This window comes from Lepidothrix coronata, unplaced genomic scaffold (assembly GCF_001604755.1).
Source record: "Lepidothrix coronata isolate B3197 unplaced genomic scaffold, Lepidothrix_coronata-1.0 Scaffold1, whole genome shotgun sequence".
Lineage (NCBI taxonomy): Eukaryota > Metazoa > Chordata > Aves > Passeriformes > Pipridae > Lepidothrix > Lepidothrix coronata.
The window spans coordinates 2116807-2137400 of NW_016690181.1; the positions used below are offsets into that span (position 1 = coordinate 2116807).

General features: G+C 40.9%; 1 protein-coding gene across 1 annotated transcript in view; it reads left to right on the top strand.

Moving 5' to 3' along the window:
* Positions 1-347: 347 nt before the first annotated feature.
* RPAP1 (RNA polymerase II associated protein 1) overlaps positions 348-20594 on the top strand; it is a 38246-nt gene continuing 17999 nt past the window's right edge. The window contains 12 exon segments of the mRNA XM_017812863.1: positions 348-997; positions 1910-2058; positions 2570-2662; positions 4018-4198; positions 6232-6417; positions 9347-9553; positions 13002-13117; positions 13371-13469; positions 13925-14026; positions 14828-14995; positions 17349-17531; positions 20550-20593. Of these exon segments, the coding sequence (XP_017668352.1) occupies positions 808-997; positions 1910-2058; positions 2570-2662; positions 4018-4198; positions 6232-6417; positions 9347-9553; positions 13002-13117; positions 13371-13469; positions 13925-14026; positions 14828-14995; positions 17349-17531; positions 20550-20593 (1718 nt within the window). The 5' untranslated portion in view covers positions 348-807.

Consider the following 20594-nt stretch of genomic DNA (forward strand, 5'->3'; position numbering starts at 1 on the left):
AGACCAGATATTGGCTTCAGGGCAGCAGCTGTGCCTGCCCAATGATTGCACTTCGTTTTGGTCTGAGGTTAAGAGAGAGATTCACTTCCAAGCTTTGCACTTTCTCATGCGTGCAGCCTGTCCATATGGCAGATAGCTGTGCCTTTAAAAATCCATATCCACTTTCCTTTCCATCTTCACAGTAAGTCATCACTGAGTCCTGATGGGCTTTTGCGAGTGGAAGAGATCAAATACGTACAAATTGTTTCAACGTAGCGAGTGTGGGAGGGTGTCAGGTCTGCAGCATTATTGCTGCTCAGTGATTCAATTGGTGTGTAATGCATTTGCAAACACTCTACTTGTGTGATACTGTGTCTCTGATTTCTTGGTTGATATTGATAATGGACTAAGTCAAATCTCTTGTCATGGACCAGGTGCTGCCCTGACTTTGCAAATCCAAGGACACGTTGTTGGCATTCTGTCAGTGATGCACTTTTTGGCTGGATTTTTGCTGGCTGGATGCCATTCTGCTCCCAGTGGACTGGTAGACCAGATGTTGGCTTGTCTAGTAGTGTGTTGCTCAGCAATGAAGAACGAGGCAGCAGTTTGTCTGGGACTCTGGTTCATCTAGTTGCGTCCTGGGGTGATCCTGAAGTAGGATGGCTATATTATGTACAGGAACATAAGAGTGGGACAGAAACAAACAGTTTTCCCATGCTGTCCTCATCCTAATTCCAGGCAATCCAGTTCTGTAACCAGTTTTCATTGTCTTCACTAGGTTCTATGTGAACAGCACATAGGACTAGACTGCAAGAGCAAGAAGGCAGGATGTTGTCAAGACCAAAACCTGGGGAGTCTGAGGCAGACCTGCTGCACTTTCAAAACCAGTTCCTGGCAGCCAGAGCTTCACCTGCAGTGAAGATTGTGAAGAAAGCAGATAAGAGGAAGGGGGAGGAAGGGAGCATAGATGCTGGGAGACCCCCGCTACAGGACAACAAGGATGTAGTCATGTTGGATGGTAAATTCTCTTCTGAGCTTCTCTGAATTACTAAGATTCTCTGTCCCTTTCATGTTCCTCACTGCTTGCCTTTCACCTGCCTCTCAACCCAATGTTGCTTTTGCCCCGCATTTGTGTCCTCCTTGAAGTATTTTTCGTTCTTAGCCTTGTTGGAATGTTACTTGTCCAATGTTACTAGCATCCTTTGTTGCCTTTGTCCACATTTATCAGCTGTCTCTGGTACCTTGCTAGCAAGAGTGTTTTCTGTGATTTGTACCAATTGGACACTCAGTGCTTATTTTGCCATCCATCCAGACCCTGTTCTCAGCATCTTTGAATTTTAGCTCTGCTAACAGCTCCAGCTTTCAGCCAGCAGATCTGGCTTGCTTTTGTTTCCTACATCAGTAGTAACTTGTGTCATGTGCTTGAGAAGCTCAAGGTGCTTTTTAAAAAGCAACAATTTAAATCTTGCAGTTTTTAGTTCCAGATAGAGGAGATATGATCTATTCATAGCAAGTGAAAAGACGGCTTTGACTTGTTCATGGTCATACAAATCCCTCACTGTTACAGCTGGCAGTGGAAATATGCTTTCCTGTGCCTGAACACAACCTGCAAGGATAGTATCTGTTTCTGTACGGCTTTGCTTCTTGCCTTAGTGCTTGCAGTCAGATCTCAGTACCCTCTCCTGCTTATGGAACTCTTTGAAAAGACCTTGTGCCAATACATAAATAATAAAATTCTTGAGCATGTTTCTCTTTGCTACTCAGTGCAAGTCAAAAACAGAGGACTCATAATTGTCTTATTGCTTCCTCATCTTTATTTCTCATCGGAGCAGTAATAGGTGCTATTAGGCAGCCTTGGTCTGTACCTAATGCACAGTGGTTATATAAGTAACTTGACTGCTTTTTTTTTCTTATTACTTCTCCTCCCTAGGTTTTCCTGATATTCTCCCAGCTCTAACTCCAGCTCCTCCAAAAAAGTCCAAGATCAAAAATGCTTCTGTCCACTTTGAGGATGAAGATCCGGAGGACACACTGGAGAGTCATGATCAACACATTACAGCAGTCTTAAGCAAAATCATTGTATGTCTTTTTTCTCGTGATGATCTAGTGGTTTTTTTCTGAATGCTTTAAACTAAACAGGGATGAAGGGCTCTGCTGCTTTTTATTTCTACAGTGTAATGAAGCAGCACTGTAACCAGTGTTCTGGAACACCTTGAAAGAAAAAGCTCTTTGGGTGTATTTTTGCTGTCAGTTAAATACGGATTCAAATGTGCTTTCCAGCCCAAACTGCCTACAGGTCACACTGCTTGCATGCAGGCATGTTCTGTAGTGTAGATTTTGATGAATTTCTGGACTCTGAGGGGGATGTTAAAGGTTTCCTTTATCTAATTCTTTGAGTGATGTGTGGAGTTTGGCAGCCTAGCCTTTTGGAAAATAGCTCACTTTGGCTCTAAATAAGCACAAGGTGTTCTGAGCCTGATGACGATGTGAACTGCAGAGCTGAGAGATTTTGAGTCTGCTCTCAGCTAAATGATACAAACATATCTGGCTGTTGCAAGGGTTTCTACATGGTTTGATTTTTTTTCTTCAGGAACGAGACACCAGTGCAGCAGCAGTGAACATGCCAGTGCCCACAGGAGACCCATTTCCAAGGTCATTTCACCGCTCCGAGATAAAAAGTGAGGTAAGATTGGGAGCAGACATTTTATGCTACCTTCATTAAAAATTAAAACTTCTCCACAGTAAAGCCTAATGCTTGGTGAGGCTTGGTAAGGCTCAAAATAATTGACTTAGTTTGCTGGAGATCATGAGTTAGCTCAACATATCACTGGTATTGCCATCTTAGTGTAGGAGACAGTTTTTCTTCCAAGTTGCCATCAAGTAGGCACTCCAAACCCTGCAGGTAAATAATGTTGGAATCCTTTTGGGTTAGGAAAAAGGCAGCCCCCTTCAGCTAACTTCAGTAAGGTGGATCAAATCTGCACTGCTGTAATAGAATTGATCCTGTTCTGCTTGTTTTCCTCTGAGGAACAATCTCTGTTAATTTGTCCACCAGGTTTGATTAAGTCTGTTCTTATCGAAGTTGCACCTTAATTCTCCTAGCATGACATTTGAAATATGGTTGTAAGGATTATCTTTTGCAGCTTTTTGGATTTTGACATATTTTTTTTCTGAGGCTGTAAAACTGGAAGCCATGGCTGCTATTATTGGTTGTTGCTGTAGTAGCAAGAGCTGCTAGCTGAGTGGGAGTCAGATGCTGGAAATTGGTATGTGATTGATAGCTGTGGTTGGTTGGAGGAGGTAGCTTATTTTGAAGGACAACTTTTTTGAAAGGCAGGGGTAATACTTTTTTAAGTACCAGTACTGTTTACCTGATACAGGAGTGCACAAAGCAGCTACTCAATGTTCAGACTGCCTTTTAAGTTTCTTCTCTGGACTGGGTATGTGCAAGAGATTTTTTGCTTAGTTTGCTTTGGATTTCCTGTGCATCCTGTGCAAGGCTGTTCAGAGCTGTGCCCTTCCATCACCTGGACAAGCAGCACAGTAAATTAGTCAGGATTATTTAGCACCATTTGCCTATTTCTTATTGCGTAAATCTCTTCACCCTGCTGCTCTCTAATAACCTTATAAGAAGTCTGTTCCAAGCCTGTGGTGAGCACAGTGAAGTACAGCCCCATTCATCCTCAGAAATCCAAAGTATTCAGCTATGCCGACCTTCCAAACAGCAGGAAAGCTGGAACTGTTGTGTTTGGTGATATTTTAGGTGCACTTGCCGTGCTTGAATTCACTTAGTAGTTAATCATCTTCCTTCTCTAGCTACCGAAAACATGCATATTTTTGTCTCTCTGTCCTAACATTAAACTGTGTTTAAAAAAGAATAGCACGATCACAGAAAAGGCCAGGTGGATGCCAGCAGCTTCTCTGAGTCATGTCCCGAAATCTTATTTGACGGTATGTTTAGGATCAGATCTATATACTTGTTAGTGGCTGGGGCAGCCTGCAGAGGAAAGTGGTGACACATGGCTTCCCTGTTTGTAGGTAAAGGTGGGATCTGGAAGAAAAAGCATCTTTGCGCAGAAGATGGCAGCGAAAAGAACTGCTGAAAAGGCAGCAACAGCTCCCTCTGCTGCCGACTGTGTGCAAGGAAGATCAGCTGCACTGGATGCCTTGGATTCTCAGGAATCAGCGGGAGAGACACCTTTCCCCAGCATCAGGGGTGGTAAGTGGAGAAGGTTCTACTTATCCAGCCTATCGTATTTACATAGCCTTAGTAACCAGAAACGTCAGTACACCTTATTTTTAAGTTATGGTAGCATTGTTGTCTTTAGTTTAAGAATCTCAAGGTTACTTGGAATGTTTGTGTTGTGACTAGGATTTTAAATGCTCTGAGACACAGATTAACATTCTAAAAATTGGGTTAACTTTCTCACTGATTTCCTTTTTGCTTCACATGGGGCCAAATAGATTTATTTTTCAAGGTTCTTGTCCTCCTTTTTCTTTCTGCTTGCTATATGCAAAGTTTTTCTTGTTTCGTTGTTGATTTACACAATTTTAGGAAGAAGGTGGTTCTTGTGTTTGTTGAAGGCGTTTGAGACCACAGTGATGTGGGTTCTCACTCCTACCTAGATGATTGAAAGCTCAGTCTTCCGTCATCAGATCTGCTGCCATGAGACTGTGGCTTTGCTCCATAAGGAATGCTGTGAGGCAGTGCTGATGAGTCAGTGCCACCTCCAGCAGTTACTTGTCTGACAGCAACGTGACAAGGAAAGATGAAGCCAATTCAACTGGTATCAGCATCTCCAGGCTTTTTAATTTGTTTGTGTGTGTCTTGGGCAGTCCAGTTTGCTTAGGACCACCATGTGTCATCAGGCTTTTACCCTGACTCCCTCTTTTTGACATTGAAATAGAGGCCAGATGTCATTTGAAGATTATCACCATTTGGTTAAGGTTTGTATCAGCCCTGACTTCCATCAGAGAATTGGTATGAGAACCCCAGGTGTGCTGTGCTGTGTGTGCACAAATCCACCATCCAGGTCACTATACTGTGCTTACTGTATATCCTGTTACAATTGGGCAAATCTCAAAGGGAAATAGAGCAGCCCTATAGCTGTGATCCTCTTGAAGTAGAACACTTCTAAAATGTAGCAGCACAACAGGGGGATTAGAAAACTGCTTGACCTCCTCAGCAAGATTGCTGTGGCAGGATCATTAGAAGCAAAAGAGGGAGGTCAATTTCTTATAGTAACAACATGTTTGTACCTAGTAACCCTCAGTTTAGTTGCTAATGGGGGGAAGCTTACTGAAGCTTTTACCAGGTCGATCTGTCTTATCTCTTTCTGCTCAGTATGCAAAACAACTGCTGTGGAGATGACATCAAACCTTACTGATGTTATGATGAGTGTCATTGCTCTGTTGTTTGAACAGGGATTTGATGCTTTCAGGGTAGGCTAGTTTAGGATCATAGGGATGTTCTGAGTCAATATATGGAGCATATGAATAAAACATAAGGAATAAAGCCACTAAGTTAGGTCCTTGTATAGTGGGTTTCAGGGCAGCTGGAGGGTCTCGCTCTGACCAAAGGAGCATGTTACCCTGGTGCTATTGTTAAATAAAGTGAACATTTAAAATGGATTTATATCAGCTGATAAAGGGGACTTCATTTTGTTCAGGGTAGGAAAAATGCTCCCCTACTGAAATTTCTAGTATGTTTAACCCTTAAGGGTGAGTACAAGGCATTGTTACAAGCAAACATGCTGGTGTTGATAACGTATCTTGTATCAGTCCAGAAACTGGTTTACCTAATAGCTGTAATTTTCTGTCTCACTCAGCAGGTATTTACTAGGTCATGGTTCAGCTGACGTACAAATGTGGGTTCAGGTGTTCTTGGACAGAGAAAGAATCAAATATTCACTAACTGGGATGAATGCTCCAACTCCTGAATTGTGAATTATGCTCCAATTTACTTTTTCTTGCCATTGCTTTGCTTTAAAGGAGCAAAATTGCTTTCCCCCCCATCCCCTCCTCAAGCTCCTAAAAAAACCAAGATGGAAATGATGTTTTGTTGTGATGGGGGGTGAAAGCCCAAGTATTTTAGTTTTGTTTGAATCTGAACTAAACTTCTTTACTCCTATTTTAACTTTGCTACCAAAGTAAAAAAAAAAAAGAAGAAATTTTGGAAGCCTGGTAATGACAGAATTGAGATTTAGTCACGATGCTGTAGACACTTAAATCACTAAGTGCTTTCTCTGCTAGATCTTACCAATAAAACTGGTGACTTTTCGACCTCTCAGCGTCCTTGTCTCATAACGGGAGAGGGTCTTGGAAGCCAAAAGAGTGAGCAGGAAGCTGAAGCTATTCACAAAGAGAACTTGGAGAAGCTGCGGTCCATGTCTGAGGAAGAGATCCTGCAGGAGCAGGCAAGGCTTCTGGCTCAAATGGGTATGTGCTTCCCAGGGTCGATTCTTGAGATGTGAAAGTTTACTACGTGTATAGATGTCCTGGAGTCTTAACAAGTTCACAGGTCAGAGATGGGAGCATAGAATTCCTGCTCATTCCATATGTGTATCATCTATCTTCCATGCCATGTCAGTAGCTTATGAATAAGAGCTAAGTATGAAGGAATTAAAGAGCGTTTATTTCTCAGTGAGAGATAGTTTGGCTTAAGTCTTTCTCATCCCCCCTCTGCTGTGGGATAAGATGCTCCATGCACTCTGTTGCTTTGCACACCAAATAACGGTTACATATACGTGTATTAAGGTCCTAGAACGTAATTCTCTGAAGCAGATAAGAAAGCAAAGCTATAGCAATGCTGAGGTGAGAGCGAGCTCTTGGTCTTCCTCTCCAAAGTGCTAAGACTTGGGCCAGAACTGTCAGTATCTGAATAGAGAGAGCATATGGGCATGTGGGAGATTTCAATTCAAATCTATTCTTGGTAGAGCAGAAGAACTTACAACTAGTCTTGACTTCTTGAAAAAGTGTTTTAATTATCAGGCTGTTGGGTGCAGGAATTCTGACAGGGATCTGGTCTCTGGTTTGGAGCCCTGTTCACAGTGGTGCTCTGGGAATGCCTGTCACTGGCAGCTGATGACCAGGCAGAGGAGAACAAACTGTGGTATGTTTGATAAGACTTTGTGTGACCTAAGGCACTGTAAAACTTGTTGGCATTGGGTTCAATGGATTTATATGCTTAAAAAGAGCAGATGTACAGATGTAGGTGGCAGACAAGGATTTTTTAGATACTCATAATTTCAGATCCTCTAGCATCAAATTTACATGTGAGCAGCATTTTAGATGTATAAATCGTGGGCTCAGCTTAAAGATCATATTCATGATCTTGACTTCATTGCTAGCAGCAATGGAATATTGGGTATAACTGGAAAGGTGGCAAAGGAACTGCAAAATAATTGCAGACAGAATGTTTGGGTACATCCTTCATTCAGAGACCTGAACTCTCCAAAATTACTATTTTGTTTAGCTTCACTGCTTGTAACAATGGCATGTGTATGAAAAATACCCTGTTTATTCACTTTATTCTTATGACTGATTTGTTATCTTTGCTCCTTGTCCTCACCACTCCATCCTTTGGGATATTACTGAAGTGAATACTGAAGGAGGTTAAAAAGGATAGGATGTATTTTAAGTCTTTTTGAACAATATTTTCTGAAGCAATGTGGGTTTTCTGTATGCCCTATGGGTTAGAACTGTAGATCTCAGTCTTTGAGGTCTTAAGGAAACTGGGAGTAATTTTGGAATTCCAGAATACTTGTGGGTAGGGATTTATGCATGATGAAGCAACTCCTAAACTGAATTGCTGACTTACAGATTAACTTTGGAACTGGACAGGCACAGAACTGTGGATTAAGGAGACTTTTTCTCTGTACTCAGAAGTGAATGATTTATGGGTGTTAAATGCCGCCCAGTCCCAGAGTTAACCTCTTAGTTATGAAGCAGATGATACTTCATGGTGTGAAGTATGAGGATGAGCAGGCAATTCTGTGCTGGGCGGTGTCTTCAGAGTCTTATTGTTGGTACTGTTCTGGTTTTGCTCATGGAGACTCTGGACAGAAGCAGGCTTAGTTTCTGACATACTGTGCACAGATTGACTTGATCAGTGACTTGTTTGCCACTGTGTGAAATGATGAAATAACGAATACCGTCTTTTCCTTGCTGTGTACAGTGAAGTGTGAGAAAGTGAAAGCTCTGCTTGCATTCAGAAAAAATATGAATACTTTAATGGGACTGGGCTGAATGCCTGTCCTTTGCCAAGGAGGGTTTAAACTGCATCATGAGGAGAAGGTGCAGCAATCAAAAGTGTGGGATAGATGTTTCAGAGACACGGGAGTCATTTTTGAGATGACTTAGGTACAGAGCGTTTCTAAATTGCTTGCCCTCTAAAGAATAAATAACCAATGTAGGTGTTATGTTCTTTTACTTTATATATCTCTGACGTTGCTTATTGGAGTATTTCTGTACCTTGTACAGACTTGGGCCAGAACTGACACAGAAGCACAATGCACAATCTCTTACTCAACCTCTGGTGTAAGCATCCCAGCACCATCTTCTAGATGAAGAGTATTCAGAGACAGTGCACTCCATCCAAAATGATATATCTGTGGGATATATCTGTAGCAGATCTGAAAGTAAAACGACCATCTTAGAGCCATAAGAATATAACCTATCCTTCAAAACACATCTACCTTCCAAATGTTTCTCTTCCACTCAAAAGCACGAAGAGAATGGCTGTGTCTGTTTTCTGAATGTTGTCAGATGATAATTGACTCTCAGGATGAGAAGTCAGTTCAGAACAAACAAGGTCTCCTTCTTGTAATGTACTATCTAGACTATGAACTGCAGCTCTAGTGCAATTGAATAAAGAGCAGGTAATTCTTTTTGTGATGTCTGTCCTGTGTATTCTCGTAGAGTTCAGATTGATGCCACTGAGTGGTCCACAGGCAGGGTGACTGAACTGTCAGACCTGGGTCCCTCTTGTAATTAACAGACAGAATTCTCTCCACAATGAATAGTCTTGTTTGGATGTGCCTTTTCAGTATCAGGGATGGGGGAAAGAAAAAATGATCTCTTTATTTGTAAGTTGAGAAAATAACTAGAATTTTTGTGGTTGCTTTACTTTGAAAGAGATTTGTCAGTTCTTTCTCTGGTGTCTCCTCACCCATCAGTTGCACCCAGCTTATGTGCCTAAGAGGTCTTAAAGCAGTGAAATGCCTCAGTTTGAAAAGAAGTGACAATTGGTACAGAAGAAGAGGACATGTGGAAAAGACTGGAACATAAATAGCAGGAACCATAGGCATATGAAGTATTTTGAGACTTTCTGTCACATCTCTGTCTGTCTCTTTGTCAATACTTGCAGATCCCAGTTTAGTTGCTTTCTTAAAGTCACAACGTGGTAACAATGAAGGCCAGAAAAAAGAGTTAAAAATGGAACAGAACAGACCAGAGGAGTTTGTGGAATCTCTGCCAATAGCTCAGCATGGTGTAAGATCATCTCTTTCCATGCAGGAGTTGGGTCTGGAAGAATCTGTGAGGAAGGAAGAAAATGTGAAGGTAGAAATCACAGGTAAGAAACAAAGTGCATGTTGTTAATTTTCTGAACATAAATGTTAGGTTTGTATGGTGTTTGTACATCAATCCATATTGATCAATGGGCTTCACAGATTAGAAAGGTGATACACTATGTAATGGAGCTGAGCTATTCAATGGGAGATCTTGCTTTGTTTTTGAAATTTGTTCTGAGGCCTCTGGATGAAAAATGTAGTTTAAACTTGGCATTGTTACTCTTCTGTTCTGTTGTGTGAACAGGGAAACAGGAGAGTGTAAGTAGTGAGATTCAGCTGCTGCTTGAATAATTTCTTTTAACTGGAACTGACTGGGGACAAGAGGGTGATGGGTAGGTAAGAGTTAGTGATTTGCTCACAGGATAGCATGGAAATGATGGTCTCACTTCAGGGAAATTGCTCATATAGAGCATGGATCTCTTAGCATGACACTGCTCCTGATGGACCCACTCTATGATTTGTGTCTCAGAGCCCAGACAGTGATTTCCACAGGATACGGTTCTTTTCTTTGTACTGTGAATGGAGTGGGAAGTATTAAGGTGTAGAGTGTTGTTCTGCTTTTTGTGAAGAATGCTACAGAGCTCTTGCCTCTTATGATAGAACTCTTTAATGCTCAATATATACCTGTATGAGGAGAAAGCTGCTTTAGCAGCAGCAACAAGAGCAACCCATACATTTTCATGGCAGAGAAAGTAAGAGTTTTCTCCTTAAGCTTCTGCTTTTATTTCCTCACTGCTTTTTTTTTTCTTTAGCGATTTCTTTTTCTCTGTGGTGATTTTTAGGATCACATTCTCATTTTCTTCACACTTTTGTTCATAGTATGCTTCTCCCACAATTTCATGTCAATTTTTGGCTGTCTCCATCTCCTCTGATCCTCTCTTCTAATGCATTCTTTGTATTCCAGTAACATGCAGACTATTAAAGAAGTCTCTGAATCACCCCTGGATTTCATCTTGATGTTTGCAAGAGATAACAACCATTTACCTTTTTCTTGCTGAGAAGGATGAGTCTGTGAGTGAATGTATGTACATGTGCAGGAGAAATAAAGCTAATTAACCTCTTTTTGATGAAAACACTTGACTGAACAGTCCTTTTGCTGTTTCTCCCCAAGTTTTACTTTTCTACAAATCCATCTTAATCAAAAGGACTATTCTTAGTTCTTTTTTAGTTCCAAAACAATTGAGTGCACAAGTAGCACCAGATTAAGTGAAATTCTTTTATTCACCTGGGAGCAATAGAAGCATGTTGTTCAGCCTGTAGTGGTGGAGTTCCATAGCGGTGCTCTTGGAAATAGTTCAGTGTTTAGAGCATTGTGTGCTGACATCTTTTGCTTCCTATAGAAGACTGCACAGGAAAAAAGAGGAGTTTTCCCAAGGTATTTGAAATAACTAAGAAAATGTGAGTGGAACACAGTTATAAAACCAAGGGTAGCCTTTACAGCACCTGAGTTTATGCCTGCAGCCCATCTTGGCCAACAGGAGATGTAAAAATTAATCTGACGTTATCACTTAATGTTGGGATTTTAGCATCTGATCATGCTCAGAAATAAACTCATCATGAATAGCCCAGCTGGGTTACACTGAATTTCCCCAGGGAGAGTATGATGACACAAAGCAATGGGATTGCTCAAAAGTCAGACCTGCCTCTCTAATGAGATAAAAGGCTACTGTTTATTAGAAACAAGATGGTGAAGCCTTTATCCAGAAACTTGTAATCTTATGAAATGGAAAAGCAGATTCTGGCACTGAGACAAAAGGGGAAACAAAGCAGAAAGTGAAGAGGTTGGGTAGTAGCCTTTAATGTAACCCAAGTCTGAAAAAGTTCAGTGCAAATGTTGCATCCGTGCTGTCAGCTTGTGTTTTTGCAAAGGGATTTCTCAGTAACAATCTGCTGATGCCTTGAAATATATATCCATCTTTTTTTGTTGACAAGATCATAATATTAAGGGCTGGTAGTAACATGCGTAATCCTGTTCACAGAATGACTTAACCCTATTAATTTGATGATTAATGGAGAAAACATTTTCTTAAATTACAAACGTCAATATATTTCATTTTTCTGCTGATTTTATTTCCTCTAGTTTTGCATCTACCACCCACAAACATTCTGCTTTCATACATTTCTGATGTTTTTTCCTTCTCTTCAATTAAAATGCGTGCTGAGCCTTTGGCTGAAATTCTGTAGAACAGCTTTCTGGCTGAGCAAGATAACTCTGCGCTTGGTTCTTTGCCTGATCCATTACCACATTGATCATAAGAGTGAAGCTTCATCCTATAGAGAATGAGCACCCTTCATGAAAGTTTATCTGTTAATTGGAGCAAAGTAAAAGGTTGGGTTTCAGGCCAGTTATCAGCAGGAAAAGATCTGATGAAAGAAGAGCATCTCAGTGGGACTCACTGTTCCTTGCAAGAGAAGAACCACAGCACTAGGATTAATAGCTGCAATGCAAATGAGCTCTGGGCAGCTCCAGCAGAAGTGGCAATGCTGCTTTTCATGCCCTTAGACTGCCTGTTACTGTCTGTATGTGTGATTTCTTTTGAGACTTCTGAAAGACTTCTTAGCTCATCTCTTCTCATTCTGGTTTGGGATAATATCCTAGTAAAAAAGCATTACCTTTCCTAGCGTTCAAATAACTTCCAGTTACATCTCTCTAGTCCCTTCATTTCTGACATTCTTCCACATGCTGATCTGTCTCTTTCCTAGGGCACTTCTTATGATGTCAGGCATAAATGTCTTGTTTCTCAAATTCTTCTAATCAAAGCTCTTTATAAAGTTAAATTAGTAATTTCTTCCTTTGGTACTTGTACCTTTGACATTGTTGTTCAGCTGTCCAGTTTCCCCACCGAGCTCTCTCCCTGGCAAGCTGTGCAAATTTTCAGCTGTTTTGTTTCCCAAGCTGGTCTCCTCAAGCCTTTAGGGGCGATACTGAAGAGCACCATCATGAATGCAACAAAAGCACAAATAATAGTATTTGTGCTCTCTTCAGTGTTTCTGGGCTGAAATCATACTGGCTTCCAATAATTTTCTTGGACTCTCTGCATTAATTCTTTTGAATCATCTCACATCTCCCCTAACACTCCCCTCCTTGCATGATATTAGTTTGCTTTCTCAAAAGTAAGGCTGATATTATTTTTTCTGCACTAGTTCTGATAATTTTACCTTATTTGTGTCCTGACTTCTGTTCAACTTCTCCTAAATTAGCTTTGTCGGTGAATTTCATTACAGTGCTGTTTACTTCCTTTTCTAGCTCTCATGAAAGATGAAAATAGCTTTAAACCTTTGATGTTTATGCATCAGACAACAGACAGTTTGAAAATGGTTTTCTTTTTTTTTATGTAATCCTATATTTGAAGCAGTCTTTAAGCTGAGTAGCTTGGCACAGGGGGAATTGTATTTTCTTCATCTCTATCTTAGAAAGTAAGACTGCCATTTCTTTCCCCCCACACAAAGATGATGATCTGCCTGTGAAGCCCAGGAAGGAATGGATTCACATGGATAATGTGGAGTTTGAGAAGCTAGAATGGATGAAAGATTTGCCCTCACCCCGGCAGAAGAAAACCAAAGAGGTTTGAAGGCAGAAACTGATATTTGCATGTTTGTGTCTGAATCATGCTTCTCAGCAGTAACAGTTTTGAAGGCTTCAAAGCCTAGTCCTCTGGCTACTCAGTCTGTAAATTTTTTAAAGAATTTGGGGCCTGATATGGGGTATTTTTGAACTGTCATCTTCCAGCAGTTGATGTAAAAAATGGTATTCTAAGTGATGAATGGAGTGGACAGCAATAGAAATAATAGTTTTCTCCCTCCACCCATTTGTTGTAGGGAATGCAAGCTCGATTCAGTTTAAAAGGAGAATTGATTCCTGCAGATGCTGATTTGCCAACACATCTAGGCTTGCATCACCATGGAGAAGAGGCAGAGGTAGGTATAATATAGTAGAAAGGGTACATCCATTTCTGTTTTCTGTGTTTCATTTGGTAGATTCCTTTTGTGTCAAGACTTTTTAGTGACAAAAAAGGATCTTAGAAAAACGCAGATGAGTGATTTTTCTTTAGAAACAAACTCCTAGAGACAAATTGAGTCTGCATACATTAACTGCTTTATGTCCAGAAAACTCTGTTAATGCTATTAAGGTTCTGTGGTATTGGAAAAAGGTGCATGTACTTCCTATTCTTAAGAGGTTCTGTATTCTCCTGTCACATCAATTATGAGAATCTCTTCTGCAATTGCACACAAAGTAGCAAACAACATTGCATTGCAGTTTTATCTTCTGTTATTCAGTCTTTTACAGTTAATCTTATTTTAAGAGGCCTGTTTTTACCTATAGCTGAGGGTTGGTTTTGGTTTCTTTGTTCTGTTTCTCCCCTGCCATTTAGAGAGCTGGTTATTCTCTCCAAGAACTCTTTCATTTGTCTCGCAGCCAAGTTACACAACAGAGGACACTGGCTCTACAGGTCCTAGGTCGTATTGTTCAAAAGGTAGGTCACTTTCTATAGAAATTCTCCCCATAATTCCAATTTCTGATGTATCAGGGCCCAGATTCTCTAGTACTAGTTGTTTGCTTTCTGCACTTCAATAGAGGTAAGCAAAGTCACCTACAAGGCATTCTTTTTCACTGAGGATCCTTACTGTTAGAAAACCTAGTGTTGGGATATAACAAACTGAGATTGGGGTTTCTCTGAAGGGTTCCAGAGTGTTCTTCCAACAAGTTGTTCCAAGTGTTATTTGGCAGAAGTGCTGCAGCTTCAGTTCTTTTGTTGATTTGGACACAAGTTTGGTTTTTTTGGTGTTACTTTTGTGACAAACCTATTCTTGGCATTGACCCTTTCACTCTGGTTGTCTGAGCCAGCTTCACATTGTGCATTTCCTGTAGGAGGTGAGAAAGAACCAAGCCTACTCATAGAGCAATGTGCCAATACCATAAAGCAAAATGAATACTTCTGTGCACATTTCCACCTAACTCTTGAGGGAAGTGCTAACCTTCTACCTAATGGCATTGGAGACAGAGAAGAAATAGCAGTGTTGTTTTGAGAAGGACAATGGGGCAGAACAGAGTGAAGTCAAAAGATGGGTTCAGACTTTAGAAAGAAAATATTCTTGCATTAAAGAACTGTAGTTGTGTGCCTCTGTAGAATGACAGGAGGATAAAATAAAGGAAAAAAACCTGCACACAGTTTAGCAACTTTACAGTAGAAAAGGGAGGAGGCAAAGATGTGGAATGTTGAGATGTACCCAGCTGAGACAGCCTTAACCCTGGCTCTGTGTGGCATACTTTTCAGGCCAGGGCTGGAGAGTTTGCTTCCTCCTTGAAAGGCAGCGTTCTGCGTCTGCTGCTTGATGCTGGGTTTCTCTTCTTGCTGCGCTTCTCTCTGGATGATGCAGTGGATAATGTCATGGCAGCATCTGTTGGTGCTCTCCGGGCTCTACTGGTGTCCCTCGATGATGAGGTAAGACAATAAGTGCTTGGGTTTGATTTCAAACTGAGCTGTTCACAGGAATCAGAATGAGAAGACATGGTAAGTAGCTTGAACAAAGGCTTACTGGACAGGTTAGCTTGATGATGAAGAGAATATCATTCCTGTGCTTTGGGACAGACACTGGAGTATGTTATCCCAGTTTGAGAGATTCAGGTATCTGTTTTTCCACCTGTTTGAATTAACTCTGCCCCATGATTAAATTCCATGTGGGCTGCTGAGTTGAGTTTCTCTTTCTTTTGATATCTTTGCCATCTAGATCAGGCCACTACTAATGTATGTGTAGAATTTAGTTTTTTTAATATGGCCTCTTATGTTGTTGTTTTCTTATTTTATAGTTTTCCTGCTTCTTAACAGATGCTTTCCTTTATGCCTCATAATAATGCCATTTTCTTTTTCTCTCATTGTCCATTTTCTGCAGTTCTCATGTGCTTTTGTTCCCATGTTCTTTTGTAACACTGATACATACCTAATTTTGCCTTCTCATATGTTTATTTTCTTGATGCTTTTTCACCTGGTAGAAGGTTGAGACTTCTTTTAGGTGTTCAGAGCTAGTAGAGACCCTCCAGTAACAAGATTAAAATGTATTCCTGGTTGGACAGAAGCAGTCTGTTATAGGCAAAGCATGCTGTGGGCTCTGTTGCAAGTTCCTTTCTTGAGAGCTGCTCCTATGTCTGACTGCAGAGGGGCTGGTGACAGACAAGAGTGGGTAGAAGCTCCCTGCAATTTTACCAGGCCTGTAGAGCTATCCCTGGTGGGAGGCAATAGAAATGAAGATAGCTTTCTCCACATGTTGCTCCTTTTCTAAGCTATGAGCCTAATGGAGTTCTGCTAGATGAGTCCTGCCCACCCATGGTAGGTAATTAGTGCTATAAATCAGCTTCTTATTGTGTTTTTCTTTCTTCTGATACTGCTCTGATTTATAATGTCTGCAGTGCTCTGATTTTCAGATCAAAGCCTGTGGCGTGATGTCTTGTGTAAGCCGGAAATGCTAACTGTTGGTGCCAGAAGCAGCACTGTGGGTGCTCTGTCAGTATGTTTTCTAACTTGGAGAGTCCTTCCTAGAGTCTTGTGTTGCTGAATTTTAAAAGGTCTCTGAGAAAGGAGCAGAGCTGAAAGTCTGGCATTCTGCTCCAGGATTCATAAGACAAGTAGGATTTATCTGCACTATAAACACTGAAGATCAACACACATAAAAATTAGTCTGAAGGTTTTGTTCATCCATCAGTGGCCCTGAGAAGGAGGCCGTTTTTCTTATGTTTTTTCTTCTCTCCGTGGAAGGAAGACAGTAGTCCCAAACTGTATTCCTAGTGGATTCATAGCTTCATCCCCTAAAGTCAAGCCTCTTCTGACCATGTCATTCACTCACAATCTTTAGTTAATCTTGCTTTTCTTTCTTTTTTTTAATGTCTGATAATAACTTGTGCTTCCTTGTTACTTGGCAGTTGAAGTCTACCACTTCTTTTCTGACTAATATGGTAATTATTTCTGATTATGGGTTCAGGAAGTGGGAATTTAAAGCAGTTAATTAAGCAGTGCAAGTACTTGATTTGGCTATCTGTTATATTCTAAAACACTTTGGAGGAAGCAAGTCTGTTATGGAAACAATCCCCTCTCTGAAGAGTTGGAAGCTCTCTTGTTGCACTATTACTGTAGAACTTGAGAGGACCTGACACTGTCATTAGCTGTGAACAAAAAAAGGGGTTTTTCTGTTTGCTGAAGCTTGAGGTGTTCAAAGAAAAGCCAAACACATGTGAACAAATACACTTGGTAGTCTTTATTTTATAATAACAATTTTTACATGATCTTTCTGTGTTATTTCTGTGTTATTTGTGACCTAAGTTCCACACAGGTGCAGAAATGGCAATAGAGCCAATAAATGTTAAATTTCATTTGAACTTCTAGAGCCTTGGTGGTTTGATCATTTATTTATTTATTTATTATCCTAAATGTGTTCCAGTTAAGCTAAATTTCTGTTACCTGTGTAATGAATTTCTGTAGCAAATGTGGATAGAGCCTTCCCAAATCTTCGTTCGCAAAGCCTAGCCATGACTGACTGACTGACTGTGTAATGAATTTAATTCATGTCACAGTAATTACTTTTCATGGTTTCCCAAGTGTGTGTGTATGAGGTTAAAATCACTTCCCTGAAAAAGCATTGCTTTCTACTTGTATATGTTTAGAATATCCTTTATTATGTTCCTGTTTTCCTGGGTTTAGGTAGGAATCAATAAAGCATTCCATAATGAAAAGCATCTTTGAAAATTTTTTGTCTTTCATGATTTCTTTGGGAGAATTTTTTTATATGCTTTTACTCTCCTTATAGAAATATCTTGATTGGACTTTCTCGTGGTACCAAGGGATGGCTACATTCCCCTTTGTCCCCAACAATGAGGAGGAAGACGAGGAGGAAGAGGAAGAATTAAATGGAACAGAGAAATCTCAAGATAAAAAATTAAAGGATGAAAACAAACCAGATCCAGATGTGGCCCGATATGATGTTGTAAAGGTAAGCACAGTGTTAGACCTGTAATCTTTTTAGGAAAATAGCACACACAGCATTGTGCTGAGCCTATTGAAACATCTACCTTCCTGTGCATCCTGGACAAGAACATTCTGAACAAGAATTGGAACTCTTCCCTGGCTGTTGGTTGTTATGTTTCTGTCATGTATTACCAGGAGGATGATTTTATTGATCTCTAAAAATGTTGAGACTTGACTTGTGTGATTTCAGTATCTTTAATATCTCTTAACTTCCTCAAGGAAAATTGACAACAAGCACACCGATGACCTTGTAAGACTGCTGAAAGGCTGCATACAGACGTGACTTTCAAGCTCGCTTACTTGAGCTAAAAGTGAAGCGGTTTCAACCGTTATTAAAATGTTTTTTGTAAAGTTGAACAAGAATATTACAGCTAGATAGTTCAGAACTAGTAGATTTGTACAATGATATTCTTTTTTTATTTGACATTAGGTGGTTACTTACCGTTTCCCCAAATTTCATTCCTCATATTTGTGTTTCTCGTTGTCATGGTTTGAGAGCCCCAAAAATCTAATTCCCTATCTTCAACCCCCCCCCTCCAATCTCAACTCAATGTGAGAAGGTTTTTTCCAGACAACCACACGAGACTTAAAATGGGGGAAAGGGAATATATTACAATGACTGTACACATAAATATTATAATACATTACACACACGATCGCAACTATCTCTACTATGATAAATCAGTATTTACAATGGATCAGATCTCTCCTCCCCTCCAAATAAAAGTCTAGGAGGGAAGAAGGAAAGATCCCTTCTTCAGAGCAGCAGTGTCTCTAAGGCAGCAGGTTTATCTGTTTCGCTCTTCTTCTCATGCAGCAGCTGGATCTCTGCCAGCACACACGAGGGGTATCCAAGCCCCTCGGCCACCCGTCTTCAAACGAGGGTCTTCCTCCTTGGGCTGCGTAGCAGGGACAACACTCGCTTCACCATGGTCATATCACGAAGTGCAGGGGCATCTTCGTGAAAGTCCCTTCCTCAGGGGGTTCACCCCTGAGTCAGAACATCTTGGGCAGCTTTCAGTTGAAAGCCTTTGCCTCAAGAGTTCTACCAGAGCTCCTGTGCTCTGTCTCAGGCTGCTAGGCTTGGCAGCAGTGGCAAGGGGGGGAAAGCCAAGGTCACCCTCCTCTGCATTCCTTCTCCGTCCCAGTCTAGCTTTCCAGGACGCTTTGAGCTTTTCAGTTCTTCTCTCTCTGGTGCTGCATGTTGCATTTTAGGACTTCATCCAGTAGGAGTCCACCACCCCAACTTAAGAGGGGTCTCAAAAGGGTTTTGGGGGGTCTGGTTCAGTTCTTACCCCCAAAACTCTGTGTAGAGTTTAGTCCTGCTCTCTTTCTCTCTTCATTAGACATCTCTGTGTCTTCTTGGCTGCATACTGTGACTTTCTTATCTTTTGGCTCTTAGCCACAGTCTCTGGATGCTGCTTCTGCCGCTGCTCTGTCTCAGCTCACTCACGGTGGAGAAAACTTTTTTAACTTTGAGCCACAGGTACTTAGCCCAGCATTACGCTGTTCCAAGTCCCTGCCGCCCCCCCCAGCCAAGGGCTGGGGTGCCCCAGAGGCCCCAAGGGGCTCCGAACCCCTTTCCTTGTGGCCTCAGAACATGGCTACCTCTTCTGCCACCAAACTAGAACTACGCTTCTCTTCCATTTGCTTGTGGTATGTTTATATTTTGCAAAAGCGCTCATTGGTTAAAACTTCAAAACTTCCACGGTCACCAACCCGTGGGGTTTTACCGTTTTATAACTGCAGGGGAAACCCTTTTTATAACTGCAGGGGGAAAACTGTTTCCCCCCACTACACTCATATCAAGAGTTTTACAGCATTTGTAAGGAATCCCTCCCACATTTGAAGCCTAATCCCATATTTTTGATACAAGATCTAAAAATTTTTGTTATCTCAAATTCAGTCTTGGTCGAGCTGATGCAACTCTCTTGCCTGCTGCAGTCATTAAAACCTGTGATCACATCAGTTAGTCCTTTTGGTTGAGCACTTGGTTTAAAAGCATCACTGGGTGAATGAATTACTGTACTTGGGCATCTGCTGTTGTTTAGAAGCTTTATGATTTCGGATGTGTTCTACTTGTTGATGACACTGTTTAAAAAACTTAACAAAAAAGTTTTAGGTAGAATTGAGACCAGTTTGTGATTCTGGAAACAGTTACATGGTTCAGCATAATGGATTTTAACTTGTTCCAAGTGACCTGAACTCAGAAGGCATTTGGGATAAAATTCTCCACTTGTTCCCATTGTTGTGAAATTGATTTCACACCTGCATATTGGCTGTTACAACCCAATTATTCCACACAGTTGGGAAAGGAGTATTTAAACTAGCTGCTGAACTTGGTCAGACCTAGAACTGCAACTTGCTTGGCTGCAACTTTTAAAAAGTAATGGTACTAGAAATTAGGGGTGTTATGGATTTGCCTTTTTGCAGAACCAGGAATGCAAAACACTGTTAAGTAAACTGAAGATTTGTTTCCTGGCACTGCCACTGGTCGTGGTCTCTATACATCTCTTTTTCTACTGCAAAATAGGAATTTGTGTCTGTTCTCTGCTTCTGTCAACTTTCTCTGACATGGCAGGTACTATCAAACAAAGTGCTGCACTAGGTGGATGTGGTGAAAATGATTCAAGGAGCATGAGAACTCTTTTCAGCAACAATAGGTTTTAATAGTCCTCTATAGGGAAGATTATTTTCCTATTCCCTGTCACTTGCGTTTTATATTCTAGAAAACACAAATACCCAAACCCCACCAATGGTCTGATTCAGAACAGAAGTTCAGTTGTTCCTGCTCTCTTGAGGTAACGCTTGCCAGTGTACTTGAAAATCCCCAGAACCTTATTTCTTTGTTTCCCCACTGCTAATTTTAAAACCATCTCTGCAGAAGATGTAATTGAATCTGCTTTTGTCTTCCAGCAACTGAAGTGCAGAGAGAAATCAGTTAGAGTATAATGGATTTATTTTTTTTTTTAACGCCCTTCAGGGACTTTTAAAGACACGGATCCAGCACCGGCTGAGGTACATCCTG